The following is an 18,565-nucleotide window of genomic DNA, read 5'->3' on the forward strand; positions in this document are numbered from 1 at the left end:
TATACCATCAAATGAGTGGATTAAACTTAGTTTAATTTAAATATGGATTAATTTAAACTTAATTCAAATATAAAAATTTAATTTGAACTTAAGATAATGATGTGTGATAGGAAAATTATTGAAAAGCACCAAAAATAAGAAAAAGAGTCATACTGAACAAGAAAAACAGACATTCTATTTCGTTGGAAGCACTCTTTTTCTCCCCCTCTGCCTCTCTGCCAAACCTATCAAATCATATACCAGCACTTAATAATTATAATCTATAATATCTTTTCCAAAATTATCAAAATTTCAAACATTTTTGTCTACCCATTTTAGCAATTGGCTCTATAGCATATGTATCAAAACCTTTCTATATCCTTGTTTCGTCTCAACTCACAGATTCTATAAACAATCTTTTCAATGCTATCACATGTGGCCAACAGGCCAAGGTGGGTCTTCCTGAAATGTCAATACAATCCATCTGGATCTTCTTGGATTCTCGATGCAAATCAATAAAAGAAGCCGTGCGGTTGTGGCTATGGACCACAAAGAGTTTGGCGCCTAGTGCGCCGCTAGAAACTTAAGTATAATGTACATTATTATCAATTTCCATAGCTATAAAATTAATTAACCTAAGCTCTCTGTCAGACTAGAAGGATTTTAGAGCATCCTACATGAACAACAGAATATATAATGTACACCCCATTTGGGGTTTTATTGGGACCACCGATACCATCACTGTATTCCTTCTTGTCTATACGTTTCCCATCACGTTGAGGCTTGAAGAAGTTGAGGTGAGTAGCGGTGTGACAGTATTTTCCTTCATGAAGTTCTGCAATGACAGCAGATTTGTCACATGGAAGGTGGTTCTTTGATTTGTTTCCCTTATGGACACTGACATCCAGATCTAAATCAGCTAGAGTGACAAAGTATTTTCTTGATGGGAAATTTCCCAGAAAAAAGAATTAAGCAGCTGGGTGTAAGAGTTAATTAGTATGAAGCCATAAATGTAGAGGAAAGCAGTGGAAAGGCATTTCAATGTCATTCAATAAATTAGCATGAAGTTGATGTATTTTTGTGCCTTTTTACAGTTCATACACAACCCAATTTCTCATATGTTCAACAATTTCAACTACCTAACCCGTGAAGCCAAAAAAGAAACCATTCACATTATTGCCAAGCCGCTATATTATAAGTTAAAAGCAGCTTTTGACAGTTAAAAAACACTTCCCTAGTGGAAGTGCTTAATAAAAAAGCTGAATTGAAAGCTTCTTCTTCCAATGCAAATGATTAAGATTAACAACATTAAACAAGAGCATGGTGATGTAAAAGATAGTGGGAAAATCTTTGACTGGCTGGCTGGCCCTCGCAAATCTAGTATCAATCTCTCCTTATGAAATTAATAGATGAGAAAACTAAAAGGAATCCAATGTGGCTGACCTTATTGTAGATTTGTTGCTTTATTTTTGACCTTTTATATGAAGGGTGGAGGCTATAATTTTTACTCATTGGAAAAGGGCCTTTGTGTCTAGTTCCCGAGGGACAAAACTTTGGTAATGTGTTCCATTCTGTTATATTTTTTTTTTCATTACTTTAATGCAATCACTAATATTGGTATTAAGTAGCCACTTAAACCACGTGATAATGTGGCAACTTTGCGGCGTTCTTGCGCCTCAACATGGTGGCTACTGGCTACAAGTACAAGGCTATGGCAGAGTTTGGTGCAGCCCTAATGTAGGCGTGCATTTTAAACAATATAATTTACAACATCAATTATACAATACATTAAAAAAAAAACCAATAACTTTGGGGAGAAAGACCATAAAATGAAAGAGAACTGACACAAGGAAAGGTGAGATGCCCTTTGGTCGACAAAGAACAGAGAACCCACCTGTCTACATGAGCTTTGGCAGGTACTATTAAAATGACCCATTTAATGTAATATGGTAGTGTGGCCCAATTGAGGCATATCTCTTTGTTCCTCAATAAGTTGTACACAAACTAACCAACATCTTAATAAATGCGTTTAATTTGATGAAACTTTGTCAAACAACCAATTGGACGAGAATAGATAAATTTAAATTATATAGAATTTGCCCTAAGAGGTAGGTGGAATGATAAAAAGTGGAAACAATCAAGCAACAAAAAAAGTATAGGTTTAAAACCTATTTATGATATATCAAAAATAAACTTTTAACTTATCTGATACAACGATTATGAAACTGATTACTGGACAAAGTTTTATCAATATAGTATAATTAATTCAATTTCAAAAGAACGATTTGGTTTAAATAAAGATTCCTCGTTAACAAAAAAAAAGAAAAGAATTAAATTGAACTTATAATTGTCTATTCTAATATGAAGTTACATTGGAAGAACAAAATTTTTGTTTTTGATTGATGAAGAATGTTATGCAACATATTCTTTCTAAACTGAGTCGGGCCTGGAAAGCCCCACTAACATATTTGAGTATATGCAGATTGTTTCTGCTTACCTACAAAGCGAACTCTCGCATGAGCAATTTATGTTGTACATAAACTTTGATTGGTGACACATTTTTTTTACTAGAAGGGATAAGGATATTAATTTACATGATCTACAGTCTAAATGGAGCACCATATTGGTTATATGATCAATTATCCCAAACCAAATTGGTTGGCTCACATAAGACATACTTTGGTAGCTCTTACTTGGCAGCTGCAACAAAAATTTCAATAATGGTTAACCTCTGGGGATGAATAACAGGGAAGGAGGTTAAGGATGGTAAGAGCAGTCACCTCTCTCATCAAAGCAGAACGCCAAATACTCACTCTGGACAATCACACCAGCACTATCAACAATTGCCTGTGCAAAGGTTATTTCAGCTTCAGCAGCAGCCCGAAGTGCATCCCATATCTTTGATAAGAAAACAAATTTTTTTATTCTTCATATGTTGTCTTCCTCCACAACACTATGGAGTTGATTGCGCCTCCAAGGAAACTTTGTTCAACTATGTTAACTGCACAATATCTATTTTACATGAATGTCGGACTCATCACACTCACAAAAGAAGCGGGCTCTCACTAATGAAGACAAGTTATTCATTGTCAAAGTTAACTTTTAGAATTCAGAGACTGCTATTGCATGCATGAGCTTGTGTACTCAGCAATACCCAAGAGAAGAAACATCATCGGCCTAGCCACACTCCACATAATTTTCCACATTAGCTTCAATTTAAACTTCAATTACCAGGTATTGCTTGTTTATTGTTCTGAGTCTGACTAACCATGTCCATAAAACTCTGGCTGCTCACCATAAATTTTAAAGAAAATGTCTACATATCTCGAAGTGCTAAACGGTAATGAGGTGGAAAGTTTAATTTCTACATTTGACCACTAATAAAGGTACAACCAGTGAAGCATCATCACTGGCTAATGAATGTATTTAACATGAGCATGCATCCAAGTTCCAAACCCACAAGGAAAATATAGAACTGAAACCAATTTGAGATAAACAAGTAAAATCTTTCAGCTTGTAAAGTAGCAATAAGCTTAACAGCATGAACACAAACCAAATAAACAGAAAAAAAAAAAAAGTCAATAAGAGCTAGATTTTTAATGAATTGTTCTCCCGCACCAAACACTGGAGCTCAAAAATTTTGAAAAAAAAGTGATTCCTACCATAACTACAAATATGCATTCATAGTTGGCAACTGGTGAATGCAATTATATAAAAACATACTAAAATAGACCAATGAAGCACTACAAAAGTAAGAATTGCATTCAGTAATATCTAGGAAGTCAGTATTGAATTATTTTGACCCAGATAAGATGCCCTCTCTAATTCCTATTTTGTTGTTACAAATGGATAATAGCTTACTCCAACTCCAGGATCAAGATAGTACTTTGTCAAATGAATCTAGAATCCGTATTTGAATGAAGAGGCCAAGAATGGTATAACAAGCTTCTTATACAAATAACTGACAGAACAGAAATCTCATTTCATGGTATGAAGAGCTTCAAATACAAATCAACTGACTAAATCAAAGTTCTCATTTTACAAATTCAAAGTAGACGCAGCAGCAGCGAACAATTTTTATCATCATCCAAAGAGTTGAGTCTCATAATACTGCTTTAGTCACTTTTTGAGATCTCTTTTAAGTTCTAGTGTTGCAGTAAATTCAGTGCCATATCATCAAAGGAAAATGCTACAGTATCACTATCCTGAGAGTTAATTTAGCTCTTAATCAATGTTCATACTAACTAGTAGATAATTGCTTTCTTCATTGAGGTGAGACATTATGACAATGCTGGAAGATTTCTTACAATATTATCCATTCACTCTCATAAGCAAAATCTCTACATCTACTGTTACATATTTTATCATTATTCACAGATCTCCTGCGCCCATCATAACTTTCCCCTCTCAAAAAATGGTAAACCCTGTAAAATTCATAGCCAAACATTGCACATCCAGTTGATAACAGTGGCACGCACATTTGCAAGCACACGCTCCCCTACATGTATCCACATCTGACTCAGAATATGCACAAGAACGAAAGATGATGAAAACCTCTCTATAAAAAAAAAGACACATTTTTCAACTAAATCACCACATTTGCGTCAGGAAATCAACCCTTCATAAATCTCAACAGGAGTGAGCACTGTAAAAAGAAAATGCTTTACAGTTAACATTTCAAATATCAGTAAGTTTGATGATTTGAACTCCAATGTCAATCAATAGCCAAGTACAAATTGTATTGCAAAATTGAAAATAACCAGTCAAACACCATAAAATAGTTGTTATTAACAACAATAACTTATGTAAAATTGATTGAAGGAACCGTACCTTTCCTACCACCACATTGAGAAGCAGTATTCCAGAATTCATCTCACAACTGCATAAGTTGCCTCATAGTAATCGGTTCAGAATGCCTCCAGGTTATGGCTACCGGATTTTCTTTGTACAATCTGTGAGACTGGGACCACATGGTATCAAAACAATACCATCAAATTCAAACGAACTATTTTACCCACAATCAAAATTTCAATTTCAAAATGCTCACATAGAGAACAAAAACAGCTAGAATTTACAAGTTATACATTATGAAAAATAATATATCTCCTAGCAAATATACTTAATCACATATAATCAGGTAGAACAGTCGAATGTGGTTGATTATTCAACATTCCAACAAAAATTACATCTAAATTCATGGTCAATTCTTTTCATCATGAATATCAACAATAAACAAAAGATTCGGAAATTTCCATCTATATTATAATCAGACGTCGTTGTAAACATTAATACACATACATTAGCATGAAAACATTTTAAATTGTTGATTGGTGAAGAACAAGTCCAACATGAAATACTCAAAACATTGCAGAGACGAAAAAGAATTTAAAAAAAATAATAAAGATGTTGTTTACCGTCTCCATTGGCGCGCGTGGATCCAGTAAAACCCCTGGAGATAGCGGGAGAAGTCGAGAGAGAGAGAGAGAGAGGAAAATTCAGAGGCAATACAATAAGATTTAACAATATGAAGAGTTTAAATAAGGTTTAAATAGGTTTGACTATTATCCAATTTCCTAAGTCAACTTTGTTAATGTATTAGTCATAGCGGACGAATGTTGAAAATTTATCTGGAATGGTATTAATATTAAAAATTTATTTTTCGTATTGTAGGTTAAATATCTTTATCTACAGTATAATTTTAAAAAATTAATTATTATATTATTTTTTTCAAAAATATTACAAATATTTTTTTTAAATTCTTAAAATTTTTTTATATATTTTTATCAAGTTATTTTTTTAAAGTGTATAAATTTATATCAATAATATATGTTATAGTTTCTTATATACTTTACAATACGTATTATTTTTTATTTATATCATATTATATAATATAATATATATCATATATAAAAAAATGTTAATAAAAATGATAATAACAACCCATTCTCAAATATTAGTTTAAAATTTTTATTAAATTCTCATAATATTTTAATTTATAAGGTGATTTTTATTCTATTTTTGAATATTGGTAAATAATATTATATTTGAAAAATAATATCATAATTTTATTATATTTTATATAGATTTTTAAATAATGATTTAAATAATTTAATTTAATTTAAATTTATAATTTAAATTGATAGTGTTGTTGACTCAAATGAATGCGCTTTTTATTGTGTTTTAAAACTAATTTTTATAAAAAAATAAATAAAAATAGATTTATTTTCATAATATATGGCTCAAACCGATAGCCCAATTCAATCAAAATTTATAATTTAAACTGTCACGTTAGCTCATTTTCGTTCACATCCATCAGTCATAAAACTAAATATATATATTTAAAAAAAGGAAAAAAAAAAAAATGTAAAAACGATTACTTGCACAAATTGATTGTTTCATTTCTCCGCAGTCCGCATCCTCTAGCTTCCTCACCTGTCTCTCTTCTAGGGATAAAAAAGTCGATCACCATTTTTTAGTTCTCCTGAACAACGAAAAAAAGAAGTGCGAACTGTGCTAAGCAACCATGAATATCTTCAGATTAGCCGGTGATATGACTCATTTGATGAGTATTTTAGTTCTTCTTCTCAAAATCTATGCTACCAAATCTTGCTCCGGTAACTCCTCCACTTCTGTCATTTTCAGTTTTCAGTATCTTTTACGTCTAACACTGGAAAAGTGGTAGAAAACGAAATTGAATTGACGGTTTGATTCTCATTTTTTAATTTTCGGAATATAGTTGTTTTGGATCTTTGTTCGTTATTGCTGTTGAGACATTTATGAAGTTTAATTTTATTTTTTGTTTTCTTCGTTCGATAGTCATTGGAAAATTAGGGTTTCGAAGCAGAATAATATAAAATGTGAATTCAGTTGATTACTTGTATTAGGGACGGTTGAATTTAGATAAACTGACGTATGATCAATTAGTTTGTAATTTAAGAAATAAGTGGCGCTTTAAGAAGAGCCGTGTCTGGGTTGGTTCGGCTTTGATTTATCATATTTTTGGATTTTGTTTTTGATGATTTAGGGATTTCGCTCAAGACTCAAGAACTCTATGCACTGGTGTTTTTGACGCGGTACTTGGATCTGTTCACGGAATTTATCTCTGTTTACAACACTGTGATGAAGGTGGTATTCATTGCGAGTTCTCTAGCAATTGTTTGGTGCATGAGGATGCACCGAGTTGTGCGGCGTTCGTATGACAAAGAACTTGACACTTTTCGGCACTACTTTCTTGTTGCTGCGTGTTTTGTGTTGGCTCTTATTTTAAATGAGAAGTTTACATTTCAAGAGGTGAGATTGTTAAATTTGCTCAGCTAGATTCATGCTTTTGGGGTTGATTGACCTGTGAACTATAAATATCTATGTTTTTTTTTTTTTAAGTTTTTTTGGTTAATGGGATTCTTGCCTTTTGCAAGAAAAGGCTATTCTCAACCAGTTTAGTTTTAAAATTTTGTTACTACTGAAGATTTATAATTACATTTAGTTTATGGTGCTTCCCTTGTATGGTAGAATGATGAGGGAGGGTGATATAGGATGGCTTGGGGAGAATTATATTTTTGCAGCTTTTGGTATGCTGTAGCCTAGAGAAAGCTAGGATTTAGGTTGTTCTATCTCAGAAAGGGCTTTAGGACTTTGCCAACAGTTGCAAAGATAAAATTGTCCAAACTATCTTATGTCACTAGAAGTTTTTTGCATAAGCCATCTGTATTCTTATCTACAATCAATATAATATGGCATAGCTCGCTGTATGCTAAGGGTCCAAATATTGTGTTTATGAGGAATAAAAAAGATGATACAATGGAAAAGCTAAAGAGTAGTGGCAGATGGTGAGCGTAACCCTTTTAAGTATTAACCATTTAGCTGTGATGGAATCTGTTAATTTGTGTCAGTATAGGAGAGTGGGGCTGGTGCTAGTGTTGGGTAATGAACATCTTCGACCATTATGTCTCTGCTGGTAATATCCTTTTAGAATTTGCTTCTACCCACCTGTAAGCTGGGACAAGTTAATTCAATTTTATTCTTATAGAGAATTGTGAGGGTGGCTTTGGAGTATTATATAACATTACCTCCAGTTTGTATACCATTGATGTTTGGAAAACAAAATAATGAATTATACTCATTGTCTTAGGTAGTCAATTACTGAAGTCTACTAGTAGGGTAAAGGTGGTACTAGAATAACTTTGCCTATGGTGAGGTGGTAAATATCCAAAAGGAGGGCACACATGTAATGTTTATATGGATGATGGAAAAATAGTTCTGGTAATGGTATAAAAGTAAAGAAGAAAGAGTAAGCAACCAAAAAGAAATTACTGGACAATCAGGAAAAGGTGTTGTTTAGCCTGGGAGGATTTGGCACCTCTGATGCCAGAATTTCTTTTCATTTTCATTCGCATATCTGTTTTTTTAACAATATACTTTCTGGTTCCTTATGTTGACTGGAGAAATTCTATAGATTATTGGATCTAAATACAATCGGCTGAGCTGTTTCATTGCCCATTTGTTGTGATTTTGTGGTGGGATGCATGTTGGTTTTGCTGGAAAATCATTTAGTGGTTTGAGTTGTTGACAGGGTTCTATCATATTGCTGCTATTTTGAATTGCTGGTTTTACTGAAATATCTTGATTACTATTTCTTCCATTTTATTAGCTCTTGTTATGTGAGAACAAATAATACGTTAATAATAATATGATAATATGTGAGAACAAATAATATATTTTGAGTTCCATGCTGTTGTTTTGCTGTTCATTCTTAAATCTGAACATTCTTATACATTTGTGCTAATGCAAATCTACTTCCAGGTATTCTGGGCATTTTCTATATACTTGGAGGCAGTTGCTATTCTTCCCCAGCTGGTATTACTACAGCGAAGTGGAAATGTTGACAATTTAACAGGGCAATACGTGTTCTTTCTTGGGTATGGATATGTTACATTCTTGCTATAGAAGGTTCTCATTGATTTATTCTCCATAAATGAGGGCACTTTATATTGGTTGGTTAACTCGACTTCTTCCTGTAAGAGCACCTTGTACTGGTCGATTGCATACTTTATTAAGTAGCGATGCACACTTTTTGGAGAACTTAATAGAGGAAATGGTATAGGAAAATGCATTTTTTTGCTGGCTGAATTAGTATGGTTACTTTGTGAATTGTTTTAGCAAAAATTTTGGAATTTAATCGCTATTTTGGGAATGTTACGTTGCAAGGCAGAAAATGCCTGCCTTGCCTTTTATGACATTAAGTAAGTTCTTCACTGAAATAGCATGGTTGTTTTCCATTTTTATCACCTTAGAGTTAGACATAGCTCAGCAATAAGAATCCTATTTGGAACTGTGATAAACAGTAAAAAAGAAAAAAATATTATTTTGTAAACATATAGGCCATCTTAGTGTGAGATGTGATTTTCTATTGGGGCATGAAAACTTTATTTTCTATGTTGTGGATATTAAACTTACAAATCATGCTGTTGATTTGCAGAGCATATCGCGCACTCTACATTCTCAACTGGATTTATCGCTATCTGACAGAGCCACGATTTACTCGATGGATTGGTAGGCTTGATCTTGAATCAAGTAGAGTTTCTTCTGTTTTGGCTATTACCGCATGTATATCTTGCTTGACTGCCATCTTTTGTTGTTGATTTTTCAGCTTGTTTCTCTGGTATCATCCAGACAGCTCTCTATGCCGATTTCTTTTATTACTATTTCCTTAGGTAAAGATATATGTGGCACCACTTGATTAAGTTAATCTTCCATACATTTTTCATGAAAATGTGTATAATGAAGATCTTCTTTTGTTTGTGCAGCTGGAAGAACAATGCGAAACTTCAGCTGCCAGCCTGACCAAGCAGGGATGTGTAAAGTGTTGGGCTGAAGTATTGTTGTAAGTGTTTGCTCAAAGTGGTAGATGAAGAACTCGCTGCTTGCTAATACCTGTGAAGAGGGGACGTGATTAAGAGCTATTTTTTATTAGAGATAATTACTCATGTTTGTAGAGGTTTTTTGTTTCTAAAATTTCTTCAGAGCCTTCTCACTTCTTCTAGCATGATGTAAAGATGTTGTTGGGAAGGCAAATTCCAGATCTGCCTGACAAGATGTTTTGTAATAATATCCTTTGCAAAATCACTCATTTTTCTTTGGTTGGACCTTACTACCAATGTTTACATTCTGTAATACTTGCATGCTTAAAATATTGCTCGGAAATTTCTTTTCTCCCCGATGGATGGATTTGAAATCCACTATTGTCGATATCAATATTAAATTCCTCACTTAGAAGTACTTAATAGTTGTAGAGTTAGACATATTAGAATCGAGGTTTCATTTACTTGGGATTTTCTTTAAAAGGTAATCCAACTCTAAAGGTGTATTCAAAAAAAAAAAAATTTGAAAAGATTATGTTGGAGAATCTTAACTTCATTTATACTAAAAACTTAAAAAATAAAATTACATATGTTAAAAAAACAAAAATAAATTATATATTCATAATAATATAAAATTAATTAAAATTAAATACATGGATTATAAAACTAATGTTAATAATAATAAATTAATTAATTTTATTATTATATTACCAAAAAATACATTGATTTTTTTTCCTCTGAAACTCGAATAAAATTTTATTGATAATTATTATTATTTGTTTTTACAAGTTCAACAATGATCGAAACCTTTCTTATCAACTTGAGCAACAATTGGGCACAGGTGTCGACAATTCATTGGTCTTGTCATCGTGGCAGTCATTTCTGACCGCAACGCAACGCGATGCCAGTGTGAATAGTCTTCATTTCTTTCTTTGAAGTGTGTTTAAAAACTGGTAGTTCTTTATTTGACTGCCTCCCTCCCTGCAAGGGTTTTATCATTTCCTCCGCTCTTATCTTTTACTGAATCCAGTCGCTTCGGGCCTTTCCTTTTCAGTCAAAGCCTCCCTCCCAATCTCTCAGACCTACTTCCTCGTAAGTTTCTTAATCTTTCTCTCTTTAATTTAATCTTAGATGTCGTTGAACATCTGCTGATTGTATTTCTGATTTTCCTTTTGTTTCGTGTTTGTATTAATTGCATGCACAGGATTATAATTATTAACATCTTTATTAATTGTAATTTATTTTGATTAAACCAGTGACGCTCCTTGTAATTGTTGATTAATTTATTAGCTTCCCTTTCGAAATAGGATATTGCTTTGTTACAATCAAAATGCTTTCGCTTTATAAATGCGTGAATGGTATCACGCAATTTGTATATCTTTAAAATTTTTGCCTTGAAAATTGTTGTTTTACTGAATCAAAATGACAGCGTGGATTATCCGCTAATTGCATGCACGTTATTGAATCCTTTTGTATGAATTGTTTACTTTTGGTAGATGGGTAAGTAAGATGTTTGGAAATGGGTGGATGCAGGTGATTTATCAAGATGGGGGGAGGATTTAGAGTGCTCCATCTGGTGAGACCGTTTCTTTCGTTTCTGCCTGAGGTTCAGACTGCTGACAGGAAAATTCCCTTTAGAGAGAAAGTTATTTACACCGTGATTTCCTCTTCATCTTTCTGGTGTGCAGTCAACTTCCACTTTATGGCATACATTCCACCACGGGTGCCGATCCATTTTATTGGATGCGTGTAATCCTTGCATCCAGCCGTGGAACTGTGATGGAACTTGGGATCACGCCCATTGTGACATCTGGACTTGTGATGCAACTTTTGGCTGGGTCTAAGATCATTGAAGTGGACAATAGTGTTCGTGAGGATCGTGCACTCATGTATGTGCTGTAAACTTTGTTATTGTTTGGTTTAATATCTTCTGTTTGAAGTCTTTTAATTTTTATGGAAGAGTTTTTGAAGTATTGCTATAGGTGGTTTACAACTTAAATTGTAATGTGTCCTAGTTTGCTTTGTGATATGTTTGCAGGAATGGGGCTCAGAAGTTGTTGGGTATCCTGATTGCTGTTGGTGAGGCTGTTGCATATGTACTATCAGGAATGTATGGAAGTGTTGGTCAACTTGGTGTTGGGAATGCTATTCTTATAATTGTTCAACTTTGCTTTGCTGGAATTATCGTGATTTGCTTGGATGAACTTCTCCAAAAGGGATATGGTTTGGGCTCGGGGATTTCTCTTTTCATAGCCACCAACATTTGGTAGGCTACCATTTTTTTTTAATATAAACTTCTATTATGATGCTATGTGATTTTGGAATAATAAAATTTTTCATTGACCTTGCAGTGAAAGCATTATTTGGAAAGCTTTTAGCCCCACGACAATCAACAGTGGCCGTGGAGCTGAATTTGAGGGAGCTGTTATTGCATTGTTCCATTTGCTGATAACAAGGAGTGACAAAGTTCGTGCTCTCCGAGAGGCTTTTTACAGGCAAAACCTTCCAAATGTTACTAATCTGCTTGCTACAGTCTTGATCTTCCTTATTGTTATATACTTCCAAGGTTTCCGTGTGGTGTTGCCTGTGAGATCAAAGAATGCCCGTGGACAACAGGGTTCATACCCAATTAAGCTATTTTACACATCCAACATGCCTATCATTCTTCAATCTGCACTTGTCACAAATCTATATTTCATCTCCCAGGTATGCAGGAGTACATAATATAGGTTAGGGCTGGATTCGAACGAGTCCGAAATAAGCTAACTTCAAACGAGCTCGAGCCTACAACTTTAACATTTTTAAGCTCATGCTCGAGCTTTGGAGTGTTTAGCTTGTCAAGCTCACTAGCTAAAAATTTTGATACAAAACGATATCGTTTTGACTAATATATATTAGAACGACGTTGTTTTAATAACGAGTTAGTTAAAAACTTAAGCTTGAGCCGAACTTGAGTTTGAAACGAGTCAAATTCGAGCTTATTTGAAGCAAACTTGACAAGCCCGAACTTGAGCTCAATTACATGCAAATCGAGCTAAGCTCGAGCTCGGCTCAATTCAAATCCAGTCCTAATATAGGTAAATTATATGGTTTACTATCTGTATAATTGCATTATATATAATACTTCTTTCTGTACAGTTGCTTTACAGGAAGTACAGTGGTAATTTCTTTGTAAATCTGTTGGGTACATGGAAGGAGTCTGAATATTCAGGCCAGTCTATTCCTGTTGGTGGTCTTGCTTACTATGTCACTGCACCGTCAAGGTGACAGCTTGTTTCTATTCCATTATATTTTCTTTTATTTGTCATATTTTGTTCCAGTGCATAAGTGTTATCAGGGGCAGTTAATATATTTTGTCTTTTCTATTGCTCTTTACATGTTCTGATATTCAATTTTTCTGTATCTCCATTGCAGCTTGGCCGATATGGCAGCCAATCCTTTCCATGCTCTGTTCTATCTGATTTTTATGCTGACAGCATGTGCACTGTTCTCTAAAACATGGATTGAAGTATCTGGCTCTTCTGCCAGAGATGTGGCTAAGCAGCTCAAGGTATTTTGAGATGAAAATTTTGGTTTTCTCATGCCTTATGCATTTGATCTCTGTTTGTTGCCATCTGATTAGTTTGGGTTTCTAAAGAATCTTAGACATGCTAATATCTGAAAATTTGTTTTATTATCATCCATGCATAATTTGTAGATAAGAGATAGGCTTCCGCATAGTACTGCTGACAATTAATCTGTATTTCTCAGTTTTTTTTCCTATCATCCATAAATACAAAGGTTAACCCAGTAGAGGCCCCAAATGGGCTCATGGGCCCATTACTTTGTAACATTTTAATGTTTAGTTACCTCCCATATGTTAATAAAATTAAATTTGTTAAATAATTTTTGAATTAAAGCTAGTCAACATCAAAGATGAAATAGCTTTATATCAAACCTAAATGAACTCCACTTATAAACATTGAACTAAATTATTTATAACATTTCAAATTAACTTAAAACACAAAATTTTTCTTCCTGTATCTTCACTATTGGAATTCTAAACTCAGGGAACATAGTTGAGATGCTATTTCAATTTTGGGTTATGGCCCAGTCGCCTTCTAAGAGTTATATCAACTAAACTTGCTGGCTTCTAATTGTGACACTAATTCACAGTTATCTATCAGTTGCAATGTGATGATTTAGAATTTGATGTAGGAAAAGCTAATTATTATTTTTCTCTCACAATCATTAGATTGCAATGTATCAAGAGTTGGAAAACTTGTCTCAACATTTTAAGTTAAAAATTCAAAAATTAAATTGATATAGGTTTTAATTCTCGACATTTCAACTTATTCATGAGAACTTATTGGTTTTGCTCAATGATTGTCTTTCCACTATAAATAAAAAAACTTTTTTAACAAGAAACACTGAAATATCAACTACAAAATTGAATGAGATATCAATCATAGTCATACGCTATGAAATTATGTTGTTGTATTGATTAATATTTCTATCATGTATCACTGTCAAATAGTGAAAATTGAATAGAATATCATGAATATCAAAATTTTAGTATTTTTTCTTCTATTAAAAATTTAGTATATATTATTATTTTATCTTGCCTTTGTTTTGATTGAAATCCTCTGTCTGTCCCTGTATATATAAGACCCTATGGTAGTTTAGTTAAACATCAGTCAAATTGTTTTTGACCTATTATCTGAGTATTCTTTGGTGTTGTAGGAGCAACAAATGGTGATGCCTGGACATCGAGACTCAAATCTACAGAAGGAACTGAATCGCTACATTCCCACTGCAGCTGCCTTTGGAGGAATTTGCATTGGTGCACTGACAGTCTTGGCAGACTTCATGGGGGCAATTGGCTCAGGAACTGGAATTCTACTTGCCGTTACAATCATATATCAGTACTTTGAGACATTCGAGAAGGAGAAAGCCAGCGAACTTGGCTTCTTTGGCTTTTAAACTCTAGTAATCTTGTTTTAGAGGGGCTGGTAGGTGATAAGGAGCTTCCTGAAGAACATCTTGAATAGTTCAAATATTTGATATAGGTCTCACTCACCTTGATAACACGCCACGGATAGAGATGGTCAGTAACTTCCTTTTCTACGCATGTTTATTTATTTAATTTTCTTCTTGTAGTGCCTGGGAAAACTTTTGTATGTTAAGCTCTCTGAAATAGATGAAAACATATTAAGCTTATTTCACCATTTTTCTTCCTTTCCTTCCTTCAAGCAAAATGGGGTCACCTAGTTTTATTTGTTTCTCGACGAAAAAATAAATATCTACCTAAAAAATTAAAAATAAAAACAAAAAAAAAAATGGGTATTTGATAGATAGATGATACCTAATTGAGGCTGCTTTTCAGAAGGAAGTTAGGTTTGAGGCTGCCTTTCAGAAGGAAGTTAGGTTTGAGGCAGCTACTGATTCACACAAATTGACTCGTTGGTAAACATAAGCACGTTCTCAACCACGATACTACCTGAAATTCAGACTCCATTTTAAGGCAAGTTTTGTTTGACAGCTTTCCAAATTTCATTAGAGGTAGTAGAACTAATGAATGGAGGTGTGCGAGTAAGTCCTACCGCGCTGGGCCCTCAGCCTTGGATTTTTTTCACAATTTGGGCTCTGAGTCCGTGACTCACTATCAATCCAATTCTTTAAACTTTTTCAAAATGATGAAAACGTGGTCGTAATATGACATTCACAATTCTCTGAAAGCTTCCTCTCTTCCCCATTTTATTTGTTTGTTCTGGTTTTCAATGAATTTTGTTTATCAATTACAAACATCCTAAGTTTTGACTTTTCTTATGTTGTTGTCATCGAATATATTCCCCCTGTTATTCATTTGGGTGCTTTTGTCTAATTCATATATACCCGTACAAAGATATAATTATGAATATGACGGACCAGAGAAATACTAATTTACTTATATATTTAAGGAAGTATGGGTTAAGCCGAGTAATGTGACTTGTACCGATTTTAAATATATAAATAAATATATATTTATATATATTATTATATGATTAAATATTATTTTATCTTTATTTTAAAATCATTCAATCATTTGATAATACATATAAATATTTATCTACTAACGTACTTAAAATGAGTATGCATAATTTTATTAGAGTGAAAGATTGGATGCTTTCCACAAACTTTTAATGCTAAGAAGTTATAGTTTTACAATAAAATTATGTGTATTAATAATAATTATTAAATTTATATGCAAATAATTTTATATTATCATAAGTTTTAATAATTTTGATTTAAAGATAAAGTAATATTGATTCACATAAAAATACAATTTTATTAATATATAAATTAATACTTATTGTTCGTATACGTAATCTTTTAGAAAAATATTGTTATTTTCCCCTGATGAAATTGATATTTTTTGGGTTGCTTTGCTTGAGTTCCAAAATTGGGAAGTACATGAAATGTACTCAAATGATTGTTGCCGTATATAAAAGAAATAATAATAATAAATGCAATCAAGCAAAAAAAAAAAACATTTCTCCTTTTTATACTCCATTTGAAATTATTTAAAAGGAAATTAATAATGCCACTTTTTTGTATTTTATTTTATCATTTTTCAAAGATAAATATTTATTTATAAACCCACATCACTTAGATAAGTATTTTATATGTTGTGACAATCTATAATCATAAGGAGCAATATTATGTGTATCTATTTTTGGTACATAATTCATGTACACAATGATGTATTATCATATAATTAGGTGATTTTAAAATATATGTCATCATATGATAAAGAAACATCAAATCATATGATAACATCTTATCTGTATATACAAATTGTGTATAAAAAATAAAAACACATAGTTTTATTGAATCATAAGTATCATTATATATTTATTTTTTCCAATAATTTGGACACGCATTATGCCAATTAAACTTGCTTTCATTTCTTCATTTGGACGCCAACTTTTGTATTATTCATTGTTTAATCCATTGCAAATGATCTTTCTTTGTAAAGAAGTTCAGCTCCAACATTTTTAAATAATAAAACTATATTCATTTTAATATTTAAATAATATATTATTATATAACTAGATAATTTTAAATTATAGATAAAATAATATTCAATTACATTATTACATATTATTTGAATACTCAATTAAATATTTAAAATAACGATAAAATTATATGTACCTATTTTGAGTATACAACGGATACATACTTATATATGTCATAATATGATTAGGTAATTTTGAATTAATAATAAAGTAATATTTAATCACATGATGACACATATAAGTGTGTATTTATTTATATTTTTAAAGTGAGTACACATAATATTGCTATTAAAACAAAGGTATATGTAACATTATTCTTTTTGAAATTGAGGGTTCAATGTTATCAAAATGGATGCATTTGAATTGGGATTAGGGTTAGATCATTTAGTTTTTAATGTTTAATATAGGTTTTTAAATGTTTTTGATGTCACGAGAAAGAAGAAGAATAATGAGATGGAATGAGGGGGACCAAGCCATTTAGCAAGTTTCATTATATTATATTTAGTACTAGATTGAATGTTATCACATTCTTATTATATTATAATGTTTTGACTCTCCCACTTTTATGTGACCAAGTGCCCACTAAATCCATGGAGAGTTGAAGGCCATATTTTTGGATTTCCAAAGACCATAGGATTTGATATTTAAAGTTCATGATCAAGTATATGAATTTCAAACTTGCCTCACTTACAAAATACCCAAAATATGATTTTCATGATCATATGCTAAAATGATTGTTAGTTTAATAGGTGGTCATTGTCTTCCTTTATGAGATTGTCAATTGGCACAACTAAACTCTTTGTATAACATCCTGAGAACATCTATTTTCGAGGGTTAGTTTTGTGTATATTTATTATATATTTATAGTCATTGGTTTCGTCTTGCTTTATACTCATTTGAAGAACAATTCTAACTCTTGATTGATTTGTGTAAGGATAATTTAATCTTATCTTCAAGAACACACATAATTGTATTATTACACTTTTTAAGTTTAGAATAGCTCTTTACCCTTGATATCACCATGAAACCAATAAATCTTGTACACTATTTCATATTGATATCTATGCCACGATGATTTCCTTAGAGCCGTGGCAACCTACACTATATTTTCTTAATTAAACCAAAAACCATTTCACTTAGAAATACCTATTACCATATGGGTGACATTTCTTGATTTTCAAAGACTAATATACCCATTTTTAAGGCTTGGATTGGAATGTGACTCTTTCAAAAATTACCAACTTTTCTTTGTGTTTTACCGTCTCCCAAGCAATGCTATTGATATCAATGAGCACTAACACCACTAGCAATTGATCCATTACAACCTCCTTAATTTCCTACATTAGGTAAGGATTTGTTAGACATTGACTTAAACTAGATAGATTTCATCATTAAGCTTTAAATTATTTGTTTCCCATTTTAAAACCAAGATGGTCCATCCAATTCTTAGAGCCCCAAGATTAGTTTAAATTGTAAAGCAAGCCCAATTTGAGCATGATCTATAATGATAGCATGTTACATGCTTCCATGTTCCTAAGAAACTTGAGTCCTAGGGCTCTCACTTTGAATGGATTTTTCTTCATTTCTTCTACCAACTTCACTTCATAATTAACATTTTTAGTGATTGTATTTCTTATCTTGCTGTCAAATTTTCTTCATAATTGGTCACTGCCTCTTTATCTGTCCTACACT

At 32.4% G+C, this 18,565-nt stretch overlaps 2 protein-coding genes and 1 long non-coding RNA gene across 3 annotated transcripts; 2 read left to right on the forward strand and 1 right to left on the reverse strand.

The window, feature by feature from the left end:
* Positions 1-2,383: 2,383 nt before the first annotated feature.
* Positions 2,384-5,480, reverse strand: LOC123219473. The gene is made up of 5 exons (XR_006502882.1): positions 5,394-5,480; positions 4,810-4,939; positions 4,556-4,624; positions 2,760-4,477; positions 2,384-2,679 (listed from the first exon to the last, which is right to left on the reverse strand). It is a non-coding gene; the product is annotated as an uncharacterized LOC123219473 (long non-coding RNA).
* Positions 5,481-6,328: 848 nt separating this feature from the next.
* Positions 6,329-10,126, forward strand: LOC123218600 (ER lumen protein-retaining receptor A). Its single transcript, XM_044640099.1, has 6 exons — positions 6,329-6,593; positions 7,004-7,269; positions 8,779-8,894; positions 9,455-9,528; positions 9,626-9,689; positions 9,783-10,126. The coding sequence occupies exons 1-6, from the start codon at positions 6,503-6,505 to the stop codon at positions 9,817-9,819; spliced, it is 648 nt and encodes a 215-aa protein (XP_044496034.1). The 5' UTR covers positions 6,329-6,502; the 3' UTR covers positions 9,820-10,126.
* Positions 10,127-11,369: 1,243 nt separating this feature from the next.
* LOC123218598 (protein transport protein Sec61 subunit alpha-like) lies at positions 11,370-15,040 on the forward strand. Its single transcript, XM_044640097.1, is given in 7 exon segments — positions 11,370-11,497; positions 11,500-11,725; positions 11,875-12,102; positions 12,188-12,542; positions 12,975-13,099; positions 13,251-13,386; positions 14,559-15,040. Coding segments are annotated over 7 exon segments (1,425 nt in total). The 5' UTR covers positions 11,370-11,382; the 3' UTR covers positions 14,799-15,040.
* Positions 15,041-18,565: the final 3,525 nt, after the last annotated feature.

Source organism: Mangifera indica, chromosome 6, assembly GCF_011075055.1.
Source record: "Mangifera indica cultivar Alphonso chromosome 6, CATAS_Mindica_2.1, whole genome shotgun sequence".
In the NCBI taxonomy this organism is placed as follows: Eukaryota; Viridiplantae; Streptophyta; class Magnoliopsida; order Sapindales; family Anacardiaceae; genus Mangifera; species Mangifera indica.